The 19,965-nt window shown below is 40.0% G+C and overlaps 1 protein-coding gene across 1 annotated transcript in view; it reads left to right on the top strand.

Annotated features, from left to right (window-relative positions):
- The window catches only part of KIAA1109 (KIAA1109 ortholog), a 236,674-nt gene that overhangs the window by 142,918 nt on the left and 73,791 nt on the right, over positions 1–19,965 (top strand). Inside the window, 9 exon segments of the mRNA XM_030564256.1 lie at positions 1,137–1,312; positions 1,966–2,141; positions 2,826–3,532; positions 5,736–5,981; positions 6,346–6,439; positions 8,179–8,229; positions 12,245–12,451; positions 12,607–12,845; positions 19,493–19,737. Of these exon segments, the coding sequence (XP_030420116.1) occupies positions 1,137–1,312; positions 1,966–2,141; positions 2,826–3,532; positions 5,736–5,981; positions 6,346–6,439; positions 8,179–8,229; positions 12,245–12,451; positions 12,607–12,845; positions 19,493–19,737 (2,141 nt within the window).

The raw sequence follows: 19,965 nt of genomic DNA, 5'->3' as shown, positions 1-19,965 counted from the left end.
ACGCCCAGCCGCTCTTTCAGTTGGATTGCTACTGTCTATTTCCAAGCAAACAAACAAGAACTTGTTAGTTATCAAGAATACAATCCAAGTGGGGAAACATATGAATAATAAACATTTGGTTACTTACCGTACAGTAACTATGATTCTTCAAGATGTGTTGTCTACATGGATTGTACAACCTGCCCTCCTTACCTGCCACTATGGAGTCCTGTTCCTATGGGATTCTGTGCTGGCAAAAGAACTGAGGGATGTTTGGCCCTCTCCACCATTTATGCTATCTAGTGAAGGGGATATAAGGACAGCTTCAGCATACGTGTGGCCGCAATGGGCACTGTTGCCTAAAAATAATTCAATTATGTGTACGTGCAGTGTGTGCTCGCAACGAATAGAACTCATGTGGACAATATATCTCAAAAACCAATAGTTATATCAAGGTAAGCAACCACTCTTTTTGTTGAGTTTTCTGTAATAATAAATTGGAAAACAATTCTGTTACAACACAAACATGCCCCTCAGGCTCACTAATTCATGGAAGCTTTACATTTTAAGCCAACAAATCCTATATTTTGATCTGGCTGGAATTTATTTTTATTTTTGCACAGATTTACCAAACAAACTTTCAGTATTTTGATATTTAATAAGAGTATGGTACATTATTCTCCACAAATACTCTAAGGATCAGCTTGTTGACATTAGCTGTAGATACTTAAATACATTAAATGTCATGGTAACTCAAAGCACTCTTTGAAGAGCTCTTTTCTAATATTAGTAGCCTAGTAAAAACCTTGACCTGTAATGAGAAGTAATATCTTTTTATTGGACTAACTTCTGAAATGAGAGAGAGAAGTTTTCGAGCCCCACAAAGCTCTTCTGAGGTCAGTAGAAGAAGAAGATTGCTCAAAAGCTTCTCTCTCCACCAATAGAAGTTGGTCCAATAAAAGATATTACCTCACCCACCTTGTTTCTCTTAAAATCCTGAGATCAACAAGGCTACAACTTGACTTCTGAATATTCCATTGTTTCTACATAACTATCCTTTTTACAAGTTTTATTCTTTGTCTAGACAATGTAGAGTCACTTAGTGTTATGACTTCTTGTGGTGTTATGGAGTGTTCATACAGGGATTTATTTTGTAGGTGTTGCACCCAATCTTCCTACAATACCTTCTGCTTCAGACTTCAATACAGTTCTGTCGAGTGACCAGAACACTTTGGATGGGACACATTCTCAGCATAGCACCAGTCAGGATGACATTGCAGGTGTAGAAGAGGGTAACCAGGGATTTCCTGCTGTTCAACTTGCAGATGCGCAGGTGGGTATTTAATGAGTTTTGGAGTTTGTTGGGAGGAAAAAATGTTTGATAAAACAAAATAAAATGTAAGGTGATTATATTGTTCCACCTTGTATTGTATCCAACAGTATAACCTTGTGGGGACAGAAGTCCCAAGAAAGTTTTGTGAGAGTCTCCTAATGTTTTCATGAGTGAGGACTGAGAGTGCATTTCCCTTTAAATCTGAAGAGCTAGGGGATTTTGAATAAACTGAATCTGGGTCCTTTGTGTGGAAGGTCTTCCTCGCAGACTTATTTCCTTGTCCAGTCAGAAAGCTGGTGCTGCAATTGGATGAAGCCCCCCCCCCCCCCCAATCCAGCTTTAAATGTAAAGCAACCAGTGGCTGAGGTAAACATGCTGCATAGGAGTTTTACTGGGCTTTTTGGGATAAATAGGTTCACTACATTTCTTCTCTGTCTAAATCTTGGATTTGTACTTTTTAACAGCAATACAAATTGAGTTTAAAAGGAAATCTTCTTTATTTTACAATTTGTATAGTGGGCCTATCACAAATACCCTAGTTTTATGATAAATAATAACGGGAAAAAATTAGAACTCATTTCTGAAGCAAGGAAACAGAAATACAAGAAATCTCTAGGCAACAGAGCTAATTCAGAGATCTTATATTTTTATAGGTTGTTTTCAAACCTCTTCTGAGCCATACAGGAATTCAGTCTCAAGATGCAGTGCCACTGTGCTATAGAATGTATTTCGGAGAGTATCTTTCATTCTCAGGGACTTTGGACTGTCTCAGGGCAGACATTGTTGATTCAGATACAACAAAAGAGAGAAAAAGCAAGAGAGCACGAAGGTATATTATTAAATATTTTTAAATTATATATATGTGTAAGAGTACAGTAATTGCTTTTTTCACCGTTCAAGTTTGGTTTGACTTTCTGAAATACATCCTCACAGAATGGGAAAACAGTCTTTCATTAAGTTTTAATTTACTTTCACTTGGAAAAGCTACATCCAAAGCATTTTGATTTATTCTTATTTCATTTTAGAAATATAGGTGCAACTTCAGAGACCCAGCTGCTTATGCAAGTTTGAGATCTACAACAGGAAAGGCTGGAAACAGGAGCTGGGGCTAAGGGGATTGGAAGTAGAGATGTTAACAGGGTTTAGACTGTTCCAGCCCTGTAATGTAATTGTCATTTACTGAATAAAACTATATATTACTTCTTTGTTTGCAAAATATCTTAGACAAAACTGGATGGTAAAATTGACAAATTACATATCAAAATACACTTTTCATAGAATAAAATATTGACCCAAAATGACTCTCGCTTCTATTGTTTCTACTGTAGCCAATATATTGTATAATATTGGTAAACTGTATAGTAAAAATTAATAAACGATAGTGCAGAGGTGATCTCCTGAAGGAACTGAATGTTGTTATATTACTAATTTATTGAACCTTTTTATATAAAAGCTATTTAATGCCGGCCTTCTCTTTTTAAAAAATCCTTAACTTTTATATTTTTTCTGTTAGGCAAGGAGCCGTCAATCTTCCCCCACTTGAATTCAAACCGGCATTGATGTTGGAAACTTTTAGCATTAGTGCTGTTGTAATGGAGAAGTCAATGTGCACACCCCAAAACTCCACCAGTGCCCTTTCTTTTCATGACCTGAACAAGCGTTACTATAATACTTTTCACTGTAATTTTACAATTTCCTGCCAGTCCATAAGCCAGCACGTAGATATGGCTCTGGTTCGACTTATTCATCAATTCAGTACAATGATAGACGATATTAAAGCCACACAGACGGACATCAAACTTAGCAGATACACTGCTGGGTCAGCCTCTCCAACACCTACCTTTAAAACCCGCAAACATAGAGACTTTCGCTCTTCTGACTTTAGCCGCAGCTCCCGAGGAAGCATCAATGGAGGCAACAGAGTAAACAATGCAAAGAACAAAAGAACCAATATTGAGAACAATAAAAAAGAATCTCGAAACAAGAATTCTCTTGGGAGATCAGAAAGAAGAACTTCTAAAGTATCCAGGAAGGGTTCAAAAGATGTAGTTGATCACATGACCATTCATATGGATGATTCAGATTCAATTACAGTGTCAGAACAGAGTGAGCCATCTGCAGAGTGCTGGCAAAATATGTATAAACTGCTGAATTTTTATTCACTTATCTCTGATCCAACAGGGATTTTAGAAAAATCGTCTGAAACTTTTGGGCCAACAGGTGAGATGTTTTAGGGTTGAAAATAATTTAATTTACACAGTTTTTTGTAGTACTGGGTTCTGGTAGAGCAGGGGTGGCCAACCTGTGGCTCCGGAGCTACATGCGGCTCTTCAGAAGTTAGTATGCGGCTCCTTGTATAGGCACCTACTTGGTGGCTGAAGCTACAGGTGCCAACTTTCCAGTGTGCCAAGGAGTGCTCGCTGCCATGGGCCCTGCCACCATTCCACCTCTTCCCACCCTCTGCCCTGAGCCTCCTGTGCCCTCACTCCCCCCCCCCCCCAGCCTTCTACATGCCGCAAAACAGCTGATCAGGAGTTGTGGGGAGGGTGGGAGAGGGGGAGGCACTAATCAGTGGTGCTACCAGTGGGTAGGAGGTGCTGGGAGTGGGGTAGGGGGGCTGCTGACATATTACTGTGGCTCTCTGGCAATGTACATTGGTAAATTCTGGCTCCTTCTCAGGCTCAGGTTGGCCACCTCTGTGATAGATTTTACAAATGGGAAGATTCTCTCCTAAATGATTTACTAAAAGTTGTCAGTATTTGTGTAGTTCTGCTCAGAAATATGACTGTAAAATAGAATTATTGAGTTCAGGCTGGCATCTTATTGACTGCCAAACAAAATGTTTCCTGATTGCAAGTAAACTTCTGATTTACTAACTCTACAAACTCCATGTGATATTAGAAAGTCAAGCTAGTTTCATTCTGTTCCAAGTTTGATACCAAATTCTGCCATTAGGTACCTGTTCAGCTCAATTGTTTTCAAATTTTGTTCTCTGGTATGTTTGTGCAGACTTATTTTCTGCATTTGGGTTGCGCTGTGCAACTGAGGGCAGAATTTGTCTCATAGTTAAAACTTAACAATTCTGTTGATCAAGTGAGAACAGGGTAGACTCCAGCTTGCATCAGCCTTACAAAATTAAAACATCAGTGGGAAAGCACGTGCTTTTTTCCCTCTAAACTAAAGTGAGTAGGTATAACTCTTAATACAAAGAAGGAACAGAAGTTGAGTAAGGAGGTCATTTTTAATCAGGGCTTGGAGTGGAGTCCCATTTCGGATAGTCTTATGTCACACACATACTATCTGAAAAAGGATTCGGTTAATGCACAACAGAACTTTTAGTATACACCAGCAGGATCCACACAGGCCAATGAGTGTGCGACACATTGGTGCAAACTAGAATTTGCACCCCATTTGGTGCATACTGACACCCTGTATAGACAAGCCCTCAGTCACTTCAAAGAGGAAAAACTTCAGAACTTTGTAAAAGTCTGAATTTAAGAAAAGGGTGAAATACTTGCTCCATTGATATCAAACTACTATTGACTTCATTGGGGAGAGCATTCCTCCCAAAGCTGTAGAAGTCGGGTGATCTTCCTATGTATACTGCTGTATGTTTGAACGCTGGGCACAACAAAGTGAATTAAGAATTGAGTATTGGCCTTATGTCTAAATTACTTTTTGTTGATGAACATTTATTATTGAATTATATATCATCAGAAATGTGTTTGGCACTTCAAGTTATAGGTCATAGACTTCTGTATAGTATTTTGTTTTAAAAAAAAAAAAAAAAGTAAAACCTAAAAGCAGGGAACAAATTTCTTTCTTTCTTTCTTTCTTTCTTTCTTTCTTTCTTTCTTTCTTTCTTTCTTTCTTTCTTTCTTTCTTTCTTTCTTTCTTTCTTTCTTTCTTTCTTTCTTTCTTTCTTTCTTTCTTTCTTTCTTTCTTTCTTTCTTTCTTTCTTTCTTTCTTTCTTTCTTTCTTTCTTTCTTTCTTTCTTTCTTTCTTTCTAAAATCTCTCATGCTACATTGTAAGTGGAGGGAACTGTGCCTAATAACTACTCACAATGGCTGCTGCTTATTAAGAAAGCTGATATGTGGCCACAAAGTCATGGTGGTGTCTATTAAAACCTCATTCTAGGTTGTAACATTCAGCAAATACTTTTAGTTCAAGGGGATCAGCAGTTGTTAGCAACACAATAATGAAATCATCTGTAGTTATATTTATTATTTTATCAATAGTGTCTTGGTTTTTGCTCAGTTGTGACAATGTTACTGGACTGATAGGAGTGACATACCAATGGTTAGTCAGAACATCGCCGCCTTATCCAGGAAAGATTCCTAGTTTCACATACAAATTTAGATGAGTTTCACAATAGACAATTTACTCAAGTTCTCACTGAATAATTGGTATATATTTGTGCAGGTGTTCGGAGCCCTACTGAACCTGCATGTAGAGTTGTGTTTGAGAATGAACAGGACAATAGCAGCTTGAGCAAGACACAGAGGAAACGCAGTCTGGTTACTTCCGAACCTCAGCACGTGACTCTAATAGTCTTTGGAATAGGCATGGTGAACCGCACGCACCTTGAAGCAGATATTGGTGGACTAACAATGGAATCGGAGCTGAAGAGGATTCATGGAAGTTTCACACTAAAAGAAAAAATGAAAGGTGGTGTAGTAACTTTTTGCTTTTCTTTGACTTAGTGAACATCTTCCAGCAAGGCAATAACAGATGTATGTAATTATGGTTTAAAAATACCTAAATGTTACATAAGAAATATTTTATGTAAACTTCTTTAAAACTTCAATAAACTGAAATATAATGAAAATCCTTTGAAAAAAATGAAAGTGTAGCTTACATTTTTGCAACTTTTCTTCTCCAGCTAGTGTTTAATGTGAGACTATTTAATAGAATTACCAAACATTGTGACATTTACATTAGCTTGTACTGTATTTTGGCAAGTAATTGACATATATGGAAATATTTTACTATATTCCAGTATTTCTAAAGTATTTTCTCTTTCCTCTTAAAGATGTTCTGCACCAAAAGATGACTGAGACTTGTGCCACTGCTCATATAGGTGGTGTTAACATTGTTCTGCTGGAGGGAATTACACCAAATATCCAGTGAGTGTGAAGCCAAAAACAATTTAAAAATAACAAAAACACATTTTGTATAGAAATGGAGCCGTCAGCTGTACATACAGAGAAATATATGAGACTTATTGTGGAGGCCGGGGCCCTGATCTTATAATGAGGTTTGAATCCAGGCACAGTCCCGTTTAAGTCAATAGAGCAATATGGGCAGCCATGTAGAGCTCATTGTTAGAAGGGGTCTCAAGTCTGGCTCCTAAAACTAATTTTTACACACACACACACCCTGAGAGACAGAGAAGGTTTTTTAACTAAAGCATTTTTTTTTTTTTTGTTTCATGACAGCATTTATAGTGAGAGCCATTTTTCTTGCCCAGACAATATACAGTGCAAACATTTTATTTGGAGTAAATCCTGCTTGCATTACATAAATAATTCCATCAAAGTTAATTAGACTACTCATGTGAGTACAATGAGCAGTATTTGGGCTATGGTGAACATACAGTCATCTATAACTATGGCCCCAATCAGTTAAACACATAGGCATGTACTTAACTATATAGACATGAATACTCATGTGGACTTCAGTAGGTCTACGCCCATTAGCAAAAGGTATGTGCAAAAGAGTTTGCAGGATCAGTGCCTAAATAAATGAATGGTTGTATTGTGAAAAATGGTAGGAAATAGATCCATTGAATACAAATATTTTTTTCATAAAATCATAGCTTTCTTGTGCAATTTTCTCCTGATTTGTGTACACACAGTGACTCAAAGACATTACGTGTATCTGTAGTTATTTCTATAATGTTTATAATAATTACTTTTTAAAAGTTTGGCGATTTCCCTGAATGATACATAGAGGTTCCTAAATCAGAGTATTTAATCTTTTAATGCTGTTTCTTCCCATTTGAGATCTTCTTGCTTCATAAAGGATGAACTTTTTGACCTCTCATGTTGCATGGTCCTTTAAATGGCTTTACTTCTATAAAGTCTGTTCTTTATCCTGTACAACTGACGACAAATTTTTAAAATATCACCTTTTAAGCATGAACACCTAGAATGACTTGCTAAATGTCCATGTAGTTTGCTCTTTTGCTATGTTCACAAATTCAGGTTAGAAGTGCATGCTTATTTTTCTTACTTCCTTTCCATTTGAATCTCTTTATTTTTGAGTTGCAGAGCACTACAAATAAAATTAAAATTCTTCATAATGTAAATCACTTTCATGTCGTTTCTCAGTGTTAGTTGGGTAACCCTCAGTATGCTACTTTGGCCTTTAAAATATGCATAATGATGAGATGGCTAAGGAGGCTGTCTCGTGAAAAGTCACTCATGTCACAGTTTTTAAAATAATTCGTGTCCGGTTTTTCTACACTATATAAATTCTAACTAAAAATTGCAATATTGTTTTCTGTACTAAACCCCCTACTATTGGTATTGTCCATAGCCAAATTGCTAAATGTACATATATATTTAACAAGTGTGTATAAAAGCTGTAAACTGTCAGCCATGTAATACTTCAGAAGGTGGCTGAAATTCATGTTTCTGTTCAATGCAGTGTCTCTGATCTTGCACACACAAAAATAGGGATGCAACAAAATGGGAAAATTACTCAAGTTTCTAAAAACTGTAGTGTCAACTTGTTAAATTTTAATATATTTTTAGATAATTTGTCATATTGTGGGTTACGAGTATTTAACTAATTTTGCATGAATGTTTATTCTTTATTTGCTTTTTGTTTTTCTTGCTTTCTCTTCAATCTTCATCTGTAGACTGGAGGATTTTCCTACATCTCCAACAAGTACAGCCAAACAAGAGTTTCTGTATGTCATATTATTATGTTTAATAGACTTGCAATTAACATTGTGCTGTGTAGTTAAAGGCTGCATTATTACTGTGTTTGAGTGTAGCCAGTTGTTGCTTCATAACATTCTAGCTTAACAAACAATAGACTCTAAATTAGTTAGTGTGGTCCACTAATTATCTATTAAGAAAATTTATGGGTGTTCATTGAACAGTCTACCCTTTTGCGCAATTGTGTGCACTGTGCTATAGTTGCTGAAGAACTAGACTGGTTTTAATAACTATTAAAGCCTAATTCTTTGGCTGTTCTTTACGCTGCTACTATATGTTTTAATGATATGAAATGGTGCTGATCCAGGTAAAGAGAACAGGTTAATTAGACCATTCTTATCCCACTGTGGGCCTGTTCTTCCTGACTGCAGTCACATAACTCTTTTCGACTTCACTATGGTCTCTTTGTCTTTACTTACTTTATTCTTGCATCTAATAATTAAATAATGTTTGAAACTATAAGTACACACATTAGTTATCTTTAGAAGATACTGTTCTATTTAAAACTTACAGCACTTTCAAATCCACTCCCTAACTTCCACATGTACAGGGGACCCTGTGCCCGTGGGTCTCCCCCTCCCATATAGAAGTGGACTATGTTGTCTTCATGTTCACTTCCTCCCTTTCCCCTGTTCTCAGACCCAAATAAGGTCTTCCACAACTCTGGAACTTCACACCAAGAAAAAAGGTTGGGGGTCAGAAGTAGGATAGTGGTCAAACCTGTAAGTTCCTGTCCCTTGTTGATTCTGCAGACCTCAGGGCAAAAATGTAAATATGGGCAGAAACTGTATTTTCCAAAACACCTACTTGCTGGGGAGTCCCTTCTTACCACTGATCAATCCCATGTACCTTTGCGGGGCTTCTGGAGCAACTCCATATGCAGAAGTCTGATGTGAGGGGTGGGGATAATGCTGTGGGATACAGATATGACACGGAGCCTCCATGTAGATGTCAGCTGGCCTGCTGCTTTTCTCCTTTCTAACCTCTCCCAAGTTCTGTGGAGTTTGGGACTGGCACTGTAGCCTGTTTGATGGTGGAGAAACCCTTCCCATCTTTTCCCTCTTCCACCTTCTCCCATCCAGTTCTTCCTGAGCCCAGTGTAACTGGTTCAGGAAGTACTGCAGAATGGAACCTTGCAGCAATTTTCTCCCCTTCAGCCTGCTTCCACAGGTTTTCCCATAGAGCTATGAGTTCCTGTTTGCCAAATCACTTTCCAGCTGTTCCCTTTTAGAATGATAATCTATAGAACTGATCCAATACCACAAAAGCTACTACTTGAATGAATTATTTGGTGAATAGCTTCAGTGTTTGTTTAGTAACATTTGAATAATATTGAGCTAGCTCTAGTGCTATATACATTTTTTGTTAGATGTATAATGCATGTTAAGAATGAATTGGATGGTGGTTTAAGTGTTCTGAATACCTGCTTTCCATGTTGACAGCATCTTAGAGCAGACACTTATAGTAAGATACTTTAATTAAATGAAAAATTAAGTACTTGCCCAGGAAGCACAGTTAACCTAGTTGTTAGATATAAAGGAAGTCTAGATTTGTGAGTTTTGAGCCTCAAGTCTGGAACCAATGAAATGTGGGCTTCTATCATTTAGTTTGATTACACTGGATCTATATTTTTCTGTGCTTCCCCACCCCCTTCCACTTTCTGATACATTAGCTTAATGCTTTTCTTTAAATTGTACTAGAAATACTGCTCATGTTTCAGCACCAAGACAGGGTGTGCATTCAAATGTTATTTTTAAACTGGGATTTTTTTTTATCAGAGAATCAAACAGTGAATATTTTAATGTTGACTATGACACTTACTTTTTCAACAAATTGTGTAGTGGATGATTGTGTTGGTGTCTTGGCATAGATTGAGGAAACTGCTTCATTGTTCCTTCATGCTGAGGGTTACATTGAGGATGATTGAACAGCTAGTTGAGTCAATTTTTTTGAAACATTGATGTAAGGAATGTATTCTGGGCTGACTCACAGCTAGTTGCCTTTTGGTGCTGGAGTGTTGAGTGGTTGAGGGAAAGACATAGGTATGGAACACAATGCTGCCCCCTGTTAATTTCTGCTTGGAATGAGATGTGTGGGAACACTAACATAAACCTAGTGGTATTATTTTGTATTGGCCATATGTGTTTTATATTTTATTAATTTTTTAAAAGCTAGAATAAAACATGCATACCCACTTTGGAAGGAAAGCATGTTTGCCTAATGCTGTTCTGAAAACATTAATGAACAAACTGGGACTTTTCCTTCTTGGAAGTGTCTTCCACATTTCTTTGAGAGCCCTTTATAATAAAATTTAAACTCCTCTCTCTAACCCTGAATTTTAATCAGTGACAATCTGGTTCCCTTAAGGCTTCTGCCTTCCTTCTAGCCATGGGATCTTGAACAAGAACTTCTTTCAACTCCCAGCAATATCTATTCTTAAACTGTTAAAATAGTAATAGAACAGATGTTTGGAAGGCCTGTGATTGAATTAGAGTGACACAGTTCTCTCCTGCTATGAGCAGAAAAAACACTGCCTTTGTTGTACTCCCACTTCTTGGGTTCTTTGAGCTAGCTAGGCCTTGGGCATAGTGTTAGAGAATAACACTTGAAATAACTTTTAATTACTTTAACATTAACCCTGTGAAGATAATTACAGAAATACTATGCAGTCAGGTTGCCCAAAAATTAAATGCCATTTTTCCTCTTAACTGTATTATTATAATGTTAATACTGTGAAGAATATTAGTTATACCCCTGAGAGGAAATTGCTGCTCAAATCATCTGAGCTGAAAGTTGAAAATTTAATTCTATACTAATTGGCAAACTATGTTGCTAATATATTGCCTCTTCTAAATTATATTCCTATCGTGTATTAAACCATAATAGTGTAAGCCAGGGGTCGGCAACCTCTGGGACACGGCTTGCCAGGCTAAGCACCCTGGCGAGCTGGGCCAGTTTGTTTACCTGCCACGTTGGCAGATTTGGCCGATCGCAGCTCCCACTGGCCGCAGTTTGCTGTCCCAGGCTAATGGGGGCTGTGGGAAGAGGTGCAGGCTGAGGGATGTGCTGGCCTGGGCTTCCTGCTGCTCCTATTGGCCTGGGACAGTGAATCACGGCCAGTGGGAGCTGCGATCGGCCAAATCTGCCGACGCGGCAGGTAAACAAACTGGCCCGGTCTGCCAGGGTGCTTACCCTGGCGAGCTGTATCCCAGATGTTGCCGACCCCTGGTGTAAGCTATAGTACTTGAAATCTTGTCTGAGTAAAATTCCAATAACTGACCAAAAAGTTGAGAAATAGTCATGAATTTGTTATTCTTTATAGCGTGGTTATTGAAGATGAAAAACACTGTTAGAATTACAAACACGTAGTGCAACTGTGTTTCTTTCACAGCTGTATTATATGATGACACCTTTGAAATTAGTGTAGTTTGATGTTTACATTTGTGAAGTTAGGGCCACTTGAACTTGAATATTCCTATACCAAAAAAGCAAATAGTTTGCTACATATTAACTACAAATTGAGACAGAATCCTGTCCAGTAGTCTAGTAGTTGTTAAAATAAAGTCTCTCTGAGGAGCTGTCGCTATAGAAGATTGTTTAAAATTCTTGAGAAAAAATTAGGATGAAATAGGTGATATAGAATCACAGTTATGTTTAGTGTGTGTATGCAGTCTATTGTGTGTAATCCCAAATTATATTATATTTCTTTCTTATAATAATTGAACAGACATTTTGCTAAGCATGCCGTATAATTTTGTTAAATATAATAAACTGCATAGTTGCTTTATATAGCATGTACTGCATCTGTGTGTGCATAAATAGAAACTAGGCATGTATATAGTTTATAAATTGCTCATACAAGTGTGTTCATCTTAATACTTCATAATTCAGCTAATTTGTTGTTGAAAATCTATATCAATGTATATATTTTTTAAAAATATTTTGAGAAAAAGATGCAAATCATCATATTTTGTTGTTTGTTAGAACTGTAGTCAAATGCAGTATTGCCAAATCACAAGCTCTTTATAGTGCCCAAAGAGGATTGAAAACAAATAATGCTGCAGTGTTGAAAGTGGGAGCTATCAGCATCAACATTCCTCAACACCCTGCCACTCTACACAGCATGATGGTGCGCAGTTCTCACCAGCTTTCCAAACAGATTTCAGATCTCATCAGGCAACCATCAACAGCGTAAGTTTTGCTTTATTTGCCATCCTGTATGGACCTGTCTTACTTTCTATCCTCTTATGGGCTAATGCTGCTCTGTGGGAGAATCAGGCCAGTACTGTATAATGAATACATTAGGATATCTAATAGTTGTTTCTGGTATCTCTTCTTCTAAATAGCCCACAGCCTGCAAAAGAAGATGTTGCAACTCCATTGCCCTCTGAAAAGACACCAACAAGTGTTAATCAGACTCCAGTTGAAACGAATGAATTTCCACAACTGCCAGAAGGCTTAGAGAAGAAGCCCATAGTTCTTAAATTCAGTGCTATGATAGATGGTATAGCTATTGGAGCAGCACTCTTGCCGTCTCTAAAAGCAGAATATAAGATGGGAAGAATGAGAAGTCATGGAATGACAGGTAACCATAGGCGCTGACTCTGTGGGTTCTCCAGGGCTGGAGCATCCACGGAAAAATATTAGTGGGTGCTTACCACCCACTGGTAGCCAAGCTCCTCTCCCTAGCCCTCCCCCGCCCACCTGCCGGGGGCTCTGCCAATCAGTTCCTCCCCCTCCCTCCCAGCACCTCCCGCCTGCAGCAGATCAACTGTTCCACAGTGTGCAGGAGGCAGAGGGAGGAGCGAGGATGGAGTGCACTCATGGGAGGGGGCGGAACGAGGCGGAGTAGGGGCAGGAAGAGGCAGGGCAGAGTGAGGATTTGAGGGAAGGGGTGGAGGAGGAACGGGACCTGGGGTCAGGAGTGGGAGTTTGGGGGAAGGGTTGAAGTAGGGGCACGGGACCTGGGACTGAGTGGGGGTTGAGCTCACAAAGGGACAGTTGGAAGCCAGGGCCTGTGCAGGTAACAGTCCTCCATGAAACTTTGAAAAGATCATGGTCACTTTTTAACATTAATTTCACCAGAAGAGATCAAATGTGGCATTATGGATTCCTATTCAGTTATGGTAATAATACTTTTTTAATCCTTTGTTTGTCCTTGTGGCTATGAATTTTCATGAACAGATTAGTGTGAGAGAATTTATATTAATAAGGAACCAGAATATAGTAAAAATCAGTCCTGTAGTTATGACTGTTTTGTGTATTAAAATAAAATAGGAGGCTAATTCTAGCAGATTTTGTTGAATAATTGCACAAGGCAGAGGCCGATGAGGAAAGATACAAAGATCTGGAATTTTTGACCAAGTGGCTGCAACTTCATTAATTCCATAACAGGATAATTTCTCGGGCAACCTGTCCTAGCAGCAGTGAAACCAGGAACATCAATTCGCCTGCCTTCCCCCTATAGGTTGAACATATCCTGAGCATCACTGTCCCAGGTCTTAACAACTCTCTATCATAGTTTGTTTTACCCCAAGGTCTATCATGGCTTGTAACATAGAACAGCCTACTGCCTAGGAACCCCCAGTCTCATAGTGATGGCTCAGATTTGCCCACAAATCCAACCTCTTTTCCTGAGAAAATTGTGTTGATGCCTAATTCTTAAGGGAAGAATGGAGGCGTCCCAAACCCACCCAGGCTCTGTGATTTTTTGGGAGAACCAATCACAGCCAGTATCTGCCTTGGTGATGTTTGAAACCCCTGCTGCCAGGACCTACTAGCCAAAGCTGTGATTCTGTGAAATAAAAAGCATATTAATAAACCAAACAGAATTCATGCTGATTCATCAAAAACACTGCTTTGTACACTAACTGCAAACTGACCACATAAGTCATTGGAGCACCCTTGCCAACAAACTGCAAAAATCTGTTTCTCTCCAGGCAGTGTCAGGAATAAATCAATGGGGACACAGCTCCTCTGTCTGATAAATGATTGATTGATAACCAGAGTGCTTTTACCTAAAACTACTCTTTTATTAGGTCTCAAGCACACACAAACGTATATGCTATAGCTGTAGGTTTAGAGCATCCCAAACATTATAGTTACCCAGAATCTGAGATGGTTTTGAGTAATCAACAGCCAGGCTTCCAGGGGCCCTCCTTCTGTTCAGCTGATGAGGAATTTAGGGGTCAGCTCCTAGCCTAAAGAAAAGCTTCCTGTCACTGCTCCAAAGTGTATTGTTTTGCTTAATCTTTTATAGCTAACTTAAACAAAGTACATAACTCATAGTGACTTCTACTAGGTCACCATAGTAACCCTTAGTGGGTCACCAATTCTCCTATCATCTCTTATCAAAACATTTCTAGTCATAATAACAATAAAACGTATATGCAAGATCACTTTAAACCAAGGTCAGCTGTCCAAACATTCCTTCCATTCTTATGGTACATTACATCAGGGGTTCTCAAACGCAGGGTTGGGACCCCTCAGGAGGTCGCAAGATTATTACATGGGGGATCACAAGCTGTCAGCCTCTACCCCAAACGCTTTGCATCCAGCATTTATTACAATGTTAAATATATAAAAAAATGTTTTTTAATTTATAAGGTGGGTTGCACTCAAGAGGCTTGCTATTTGAAAGGGGTTACTAGTACAAAAAGTTTGAGAACCATTGCATTACATGATACACCCATCCTCCAATTCGTATTAGCAAAACTGCAAACATGCAGCTATTTGGCCATGCCTCTCAAAGTCCTAAAAATTATTCCTAGCGATGTGGTATTTGGTTTTCAGCTAGCAATGGCTGGACTGCAGTAATGTCAAGTTCTGGGGTAACAGTGCCAACATAAACTGACTACAAAAATGTCCATGAAATTCCCCATGTCATCATTGATGAATGCTGTCAGTACCTGGACACACATCCACACGATTGCTGCAGTCCATAAGCTGCAAACCAAAACAAACCACAGATGTACTCATACCTTCCACTAATAACCACAAAGCAGGAGAGGGAGGATATGATTTGTGGTGCAGGAAGGTGCCCTCTTCTATCTTCCATCTTAACACCAACTGCCCTGTACCCCAGTCAGCCTGCCCAAACGCCTGTTGAAGGCACTAGGACTATCCAATGAGAGCACTTGTCCTACAGATTCTGATCCATTGGCTGACCATTGCAAAAGGGCAAACCAAGGTGGTATACGTTGCCCTCCAAGCCACTCCTCATAAAATCATGTTGGCTGATGGTAATAGCTAGTGCATAGTAGCATGGCATAACCACCACCTTTTTGTGTGGCTCTATTTATTTACCGCTAGTTCTTTTAATTTCTAAAATATTCCTGTTGTGTGTCCCTGAGGGCATTTTAGTTTGACAGTCCTTCCTCAGGTTTTAAATGAAAGCTCTTCAAAAAAGGTATCTTACTGAGGTGGAGTCCAGTACAGTTTGCATTTAAGTCCGTTAAGGTCACACTAGCTAAAACAGTCTTTTATTAATGTATATGAGAGTTACTCATATCTAGCTGTATTGTGTTCCATTACACTTGTGCAGGTTTTTTATTGAATTCCAGTATCCTACTTTGTTGAGTCAGCTAGATTCTAGAACTATATAAAAAAGCAAAATTCATTTTCTTAAACAGATATCCTGGGTTTTTAGATGTCCACAGTGTCGTAGTTTGTGAACCTCTTAAGTTTGGAAAGGACATTTTTACTGGTGACCATTTTACAGATGAAGATTGATCATCCTTCTCTGAATCAGGCAGAGAGAATATTTGAATCCACATCTCCTACTGCCCAGGCTATAGAATCATTCTCCCTCTCTGTTTTTGGCCCAATGAATATTTATATATTATTGTGTTGACTCACCACCGCTGCACCTCCTGCTGGCCATCCTGGGAATTAGCTTGGGGTTGCCAGTGTGCCCTCCTCAGGTGGTGTCTCGACCGTCATCACTCCTGTCTCACATCCAGGATCCGTGTTGCTCCCCAGACCATGCCATCTTTCTGGACACAGCCCTCCGCTGTGCCTCACTCAGTTCTTTCCCCCCCTTCTGGGGGACCAACAGTCCTCAGTCCAATCACTTGCCTCAGTGGCAATCTGCAGTCCAGGTTCTAGTCACTCATCTCAGTGACAGACTGCAGTCCATACACTGGCCACTACCCTCCCCAGTAGGGGCAAGGAGGGGGCAGCCCGGGCCCGCCAGCTACTCCAGGCCTCGACCCAGGACCCTATAGCCAACAGCCATGTACTGCCCCTTCTCCAACTCTGCCATCTTCTTCCCTGGGCCACTTCCCCACAGCCCTAGCACCTCCTCTGCCCTTGTATCAGGGCCTCAGTTTGGCAACCGTTAGCCTGGAGCTTTCTCATACTCTGGTGACCCTGCCCAGCATTGCTCTGTCCATGGGGCTCCAGCCCTCTAAGCAGCCAGTCCTCTTCCCTCAAACTCCAGGGAGTGACTGCCTCTGCTCTGCTCAGCAGCTCCTTCTTATATGGGCCAGTCTGGCCCTAATTGGTTCCGCCAAAAAATCTTCCCCTAACTGGCTGGCACTACAAGCCTTTTCCTTATTAGCTGCCTCCTGCACAGTCTACCCAGGATTGTGCCTATTGCTTCCCCTCATGATGGATTCTAAGCAGTCAGATTTGAAACCCTGCCCATCCTATGACTGCCTCATCTCCCTCATAAATGGACAGAGTTGATGATTTTTCTGCTTGGGACAGAGCCACATCCTGGACAAGTGTTCTGTGTGCCAGTTGTCTCCTTGAAGATTCTCAAGCCCAGGTACACTTGGCTCAAATTACAGTTGATAGAGAAGTCCATGCTTTTGACTTCTGAGGAGATGCTAACAGCTACACTGGAGTCAAATAATTTTTGGCCAACACTTCCACCAAATTTGAGGCCAGAGAGAGAAAGGAACTGAAGAATGGTACCAGCAGCCTCAACGCCGACTATCTCAGAACAGTCAACTTCAGCACCAACAGGTCTGGCAACTAGTCTCCTGACACCAAGAGTGACTACAAGAGGTGAGGCAGGATGGAGTACAAACATAGTTCTAAGCATTATGTGAACTCCACATGCCATCTCCAAAGACACAGCCTCCAAACTCTTTATGATTTCCAAATTGGAGGAGGTCAATCCGGGTCAGTCACTGTGGCACATGAGGATGAAGGCCTAGTGCTGACCTTGGTACTGGGCACGGCAACTGGCACCTGTAGCCAAACCTGTCAAGGTTTAGAGTTACACCTCGATGGAAGACTCACATTCCACACCAAAGCAGTGGCTGGCACTGAGTCCTACATTACTCTTTGGCCCTCCGTTTGAGGAAGCATACCTCTCATCACCTTCCTTGATCTACTTATTCTCACTATCTCAGGTAGAGATCACTCTCACTTACCATCAGAGTGTGATCCTAGGCAGGGTTCAGAAGCTATCCATTTTGAGCTCCACCACTGGGGATATGTGAATGGCACTGGATCAGACAACATCAACCCAGTCAGTACATCTGTAGCACACTGCTCTATCCATATTGGCCATACTAGGAACCACTGTTGCATATGTCCCAGAGCAGATCCACCTCCCACACACAAAAGAGGAAATCCTACTCCCCAACAGCATCAATAGCTGGCCACCCAGAGACTGACATCAGCATCCAGGAGTAGGCAATAATGGAGGGAGAGTAACAACATAAATCCCTATCTAAGGAATCGTCATCATTGCCAGATGAAGTGGTGGCAATTGTCCCAGTGCCTATGGTTGCTGACTTTATGGCTTTCCAGGACCTCAATCCTAAATCGCAGAGACCCTGGTTGTTGAAACCACAGTAATCCAGGAGAGGTCTCTTAAATTCTTTGATATACTGAGGTCAACAAACCATAGTCACGTTTGTCTTCATGATCAACAAAGACATACTTCCGCTGGTGAAAGGTCTGTGGCAGACCTCTGCCATTCTGCCTCCCCGCTCCATCTAAGTGAGTGGAAGAGAGGTACCAGGTGCTTCAAAAAGCACTTTGAACACTTGTGCACACACCCAAATGCTGGGTCTCTGATCATGTTGGCAGTCCAAGAAAAGTCTGGGCCACAAAAGAACCCTGAAAAAAGCTCAATTTCTTCAGGATATATTTCTCCACCTCATTGCAACTCTGCATTACAGATTACCTGGCCATGTCTGCATCCATGTCTGCTTGTAGAGCTGTTCTGGCCACCATTTAGCCTTTTTACACTCTCCGTCAGTTTCTTCCTGTTTTTCTGTAGGATTTTGAACAAGAAGGGGGAGGCTTTCCCAGATGACTAAATTACATACAAAGGAGGAGGAAGACATCATTCTACTCCCAGAGCAGACAGCCAGAAAATCCTCCAAGGAGAAGAACTTGATGCTCCAGGAGATAGCCACCATTGTTCTTTGTTCACTTGCACCGTCATAGTCAGCAGGTGTGATGGGAGTATTTGGCTCTAATGTGGCTCCCATCAAAAGCCTGCTAGCACTTGAAGGAACTGTCTTGCCCCTCTCCAACACTCTTGGTCCACCATCACAACAGATAAGTGTGTATTGGACATTTTGCCCATGGCTACCTTATTCATTTCCACACTTTACCCTGTATGTTACTTCCACCCCCTGCCCAGTTGCTCTTCAGACACCTTTCTCACAAGATCCTGTTGTAAAACGCGGTGACCTGAGAGGGAATATCTCAGGAGTAAAGAGAAGAAGAGGCTTCTGCTCATATTTCCTTATCTCAAAGAAAATAGGAGGCCTTTGTCCTTTCCTTGACCTGAGGAGACTGAATAAATAGCCATCCACGTGGCCCATAGGAAGTACTTGAGATTCATAATGGAGCCAAATCATTACCACTATAAGGTATTGCCATTTGGACTCTCCACAGCACCAAGAGTTTTTAAAAAATACCTAGGGAGTGGTTTTGTGGTCCCTAATGAGTTGAAACTGTTATAAATGGATGAGGTTGTTTTAAGTTTATATTCACAAGTTATCAGTACAGATGCACAGTTAGATTGTTTGACTACCTTAACTACGCATTTACATAATTTCAAATGTTTGGTTTTTTAAAATTTAATTAGGTTAAAAACCCAATAAATTGATAATTAATTGTTTATAGCCCTTACATTACTGTGCCCTCAATCTTAACTCCAGTTTGAGCTTTCATTTGGTTCCACTAATTTTCTTAACTTTTTCAAGTTTGAAATATTCTTTCTGAGCCAACATTATACCCACTTTTTCTCTTTCTTTACAGGTGCTCAAACAAGGTTTACATTTGAACTTCCAAGTCATAGATTGCGGTTTACATCAAAAGTTTCTGCCACTGATATGTCTACCATTCCTCCTTCAGCAAGTCTTAATCTTCCTCCTGTCACTATGTCAGGCAAATATGTCATGGAGGAACATGACACCTATTCAGATCAAATATGGAGTATAGATGAGCTACCAACTAAACAGGGCTATTATCTACAAGGGAACTATTTACGTTGCGTGGCTGAGGTAGGCATTGAAGACTGCCAATTTCTTTAAGTTACTTCTATTAAGTTTCATATAGTATTTTTATATATGCATGTTTGGCATGCTCCCTAAAACTCCTTGGTTGATATTTGCCCTCATATTTGAGACTTCTGACGATCTATATGCTTTTCAGAGAACTCCAACATGCTGCTGTCTTTCTGTACTTCCCAATCTAACCTTTGCTTCTTTCTGCTTCAAGACAGACCTTAC

The sequence above is a fragment of the Gopherus evgoodei genome, chromosome 5, assembly GCF_007399415.2.
Source record: "Gopherus evgoodei ecotype Sinaloan lineage chromosome 5, rGopEvg1_v1.p, whole genome shotgun sequence".
NCBI classification, from domain to species: domain Eukaryota; kingdom Metazoa; phylum Chordata; order Testudines; family Testudinidae; genus Gopherus; species Gopherus evgoodei.
The sequence above is the reverse complement of the archived record's forward strand: the minus strand, read 5'-3'. Positions and strand labels throughout refer to the sequence as shown.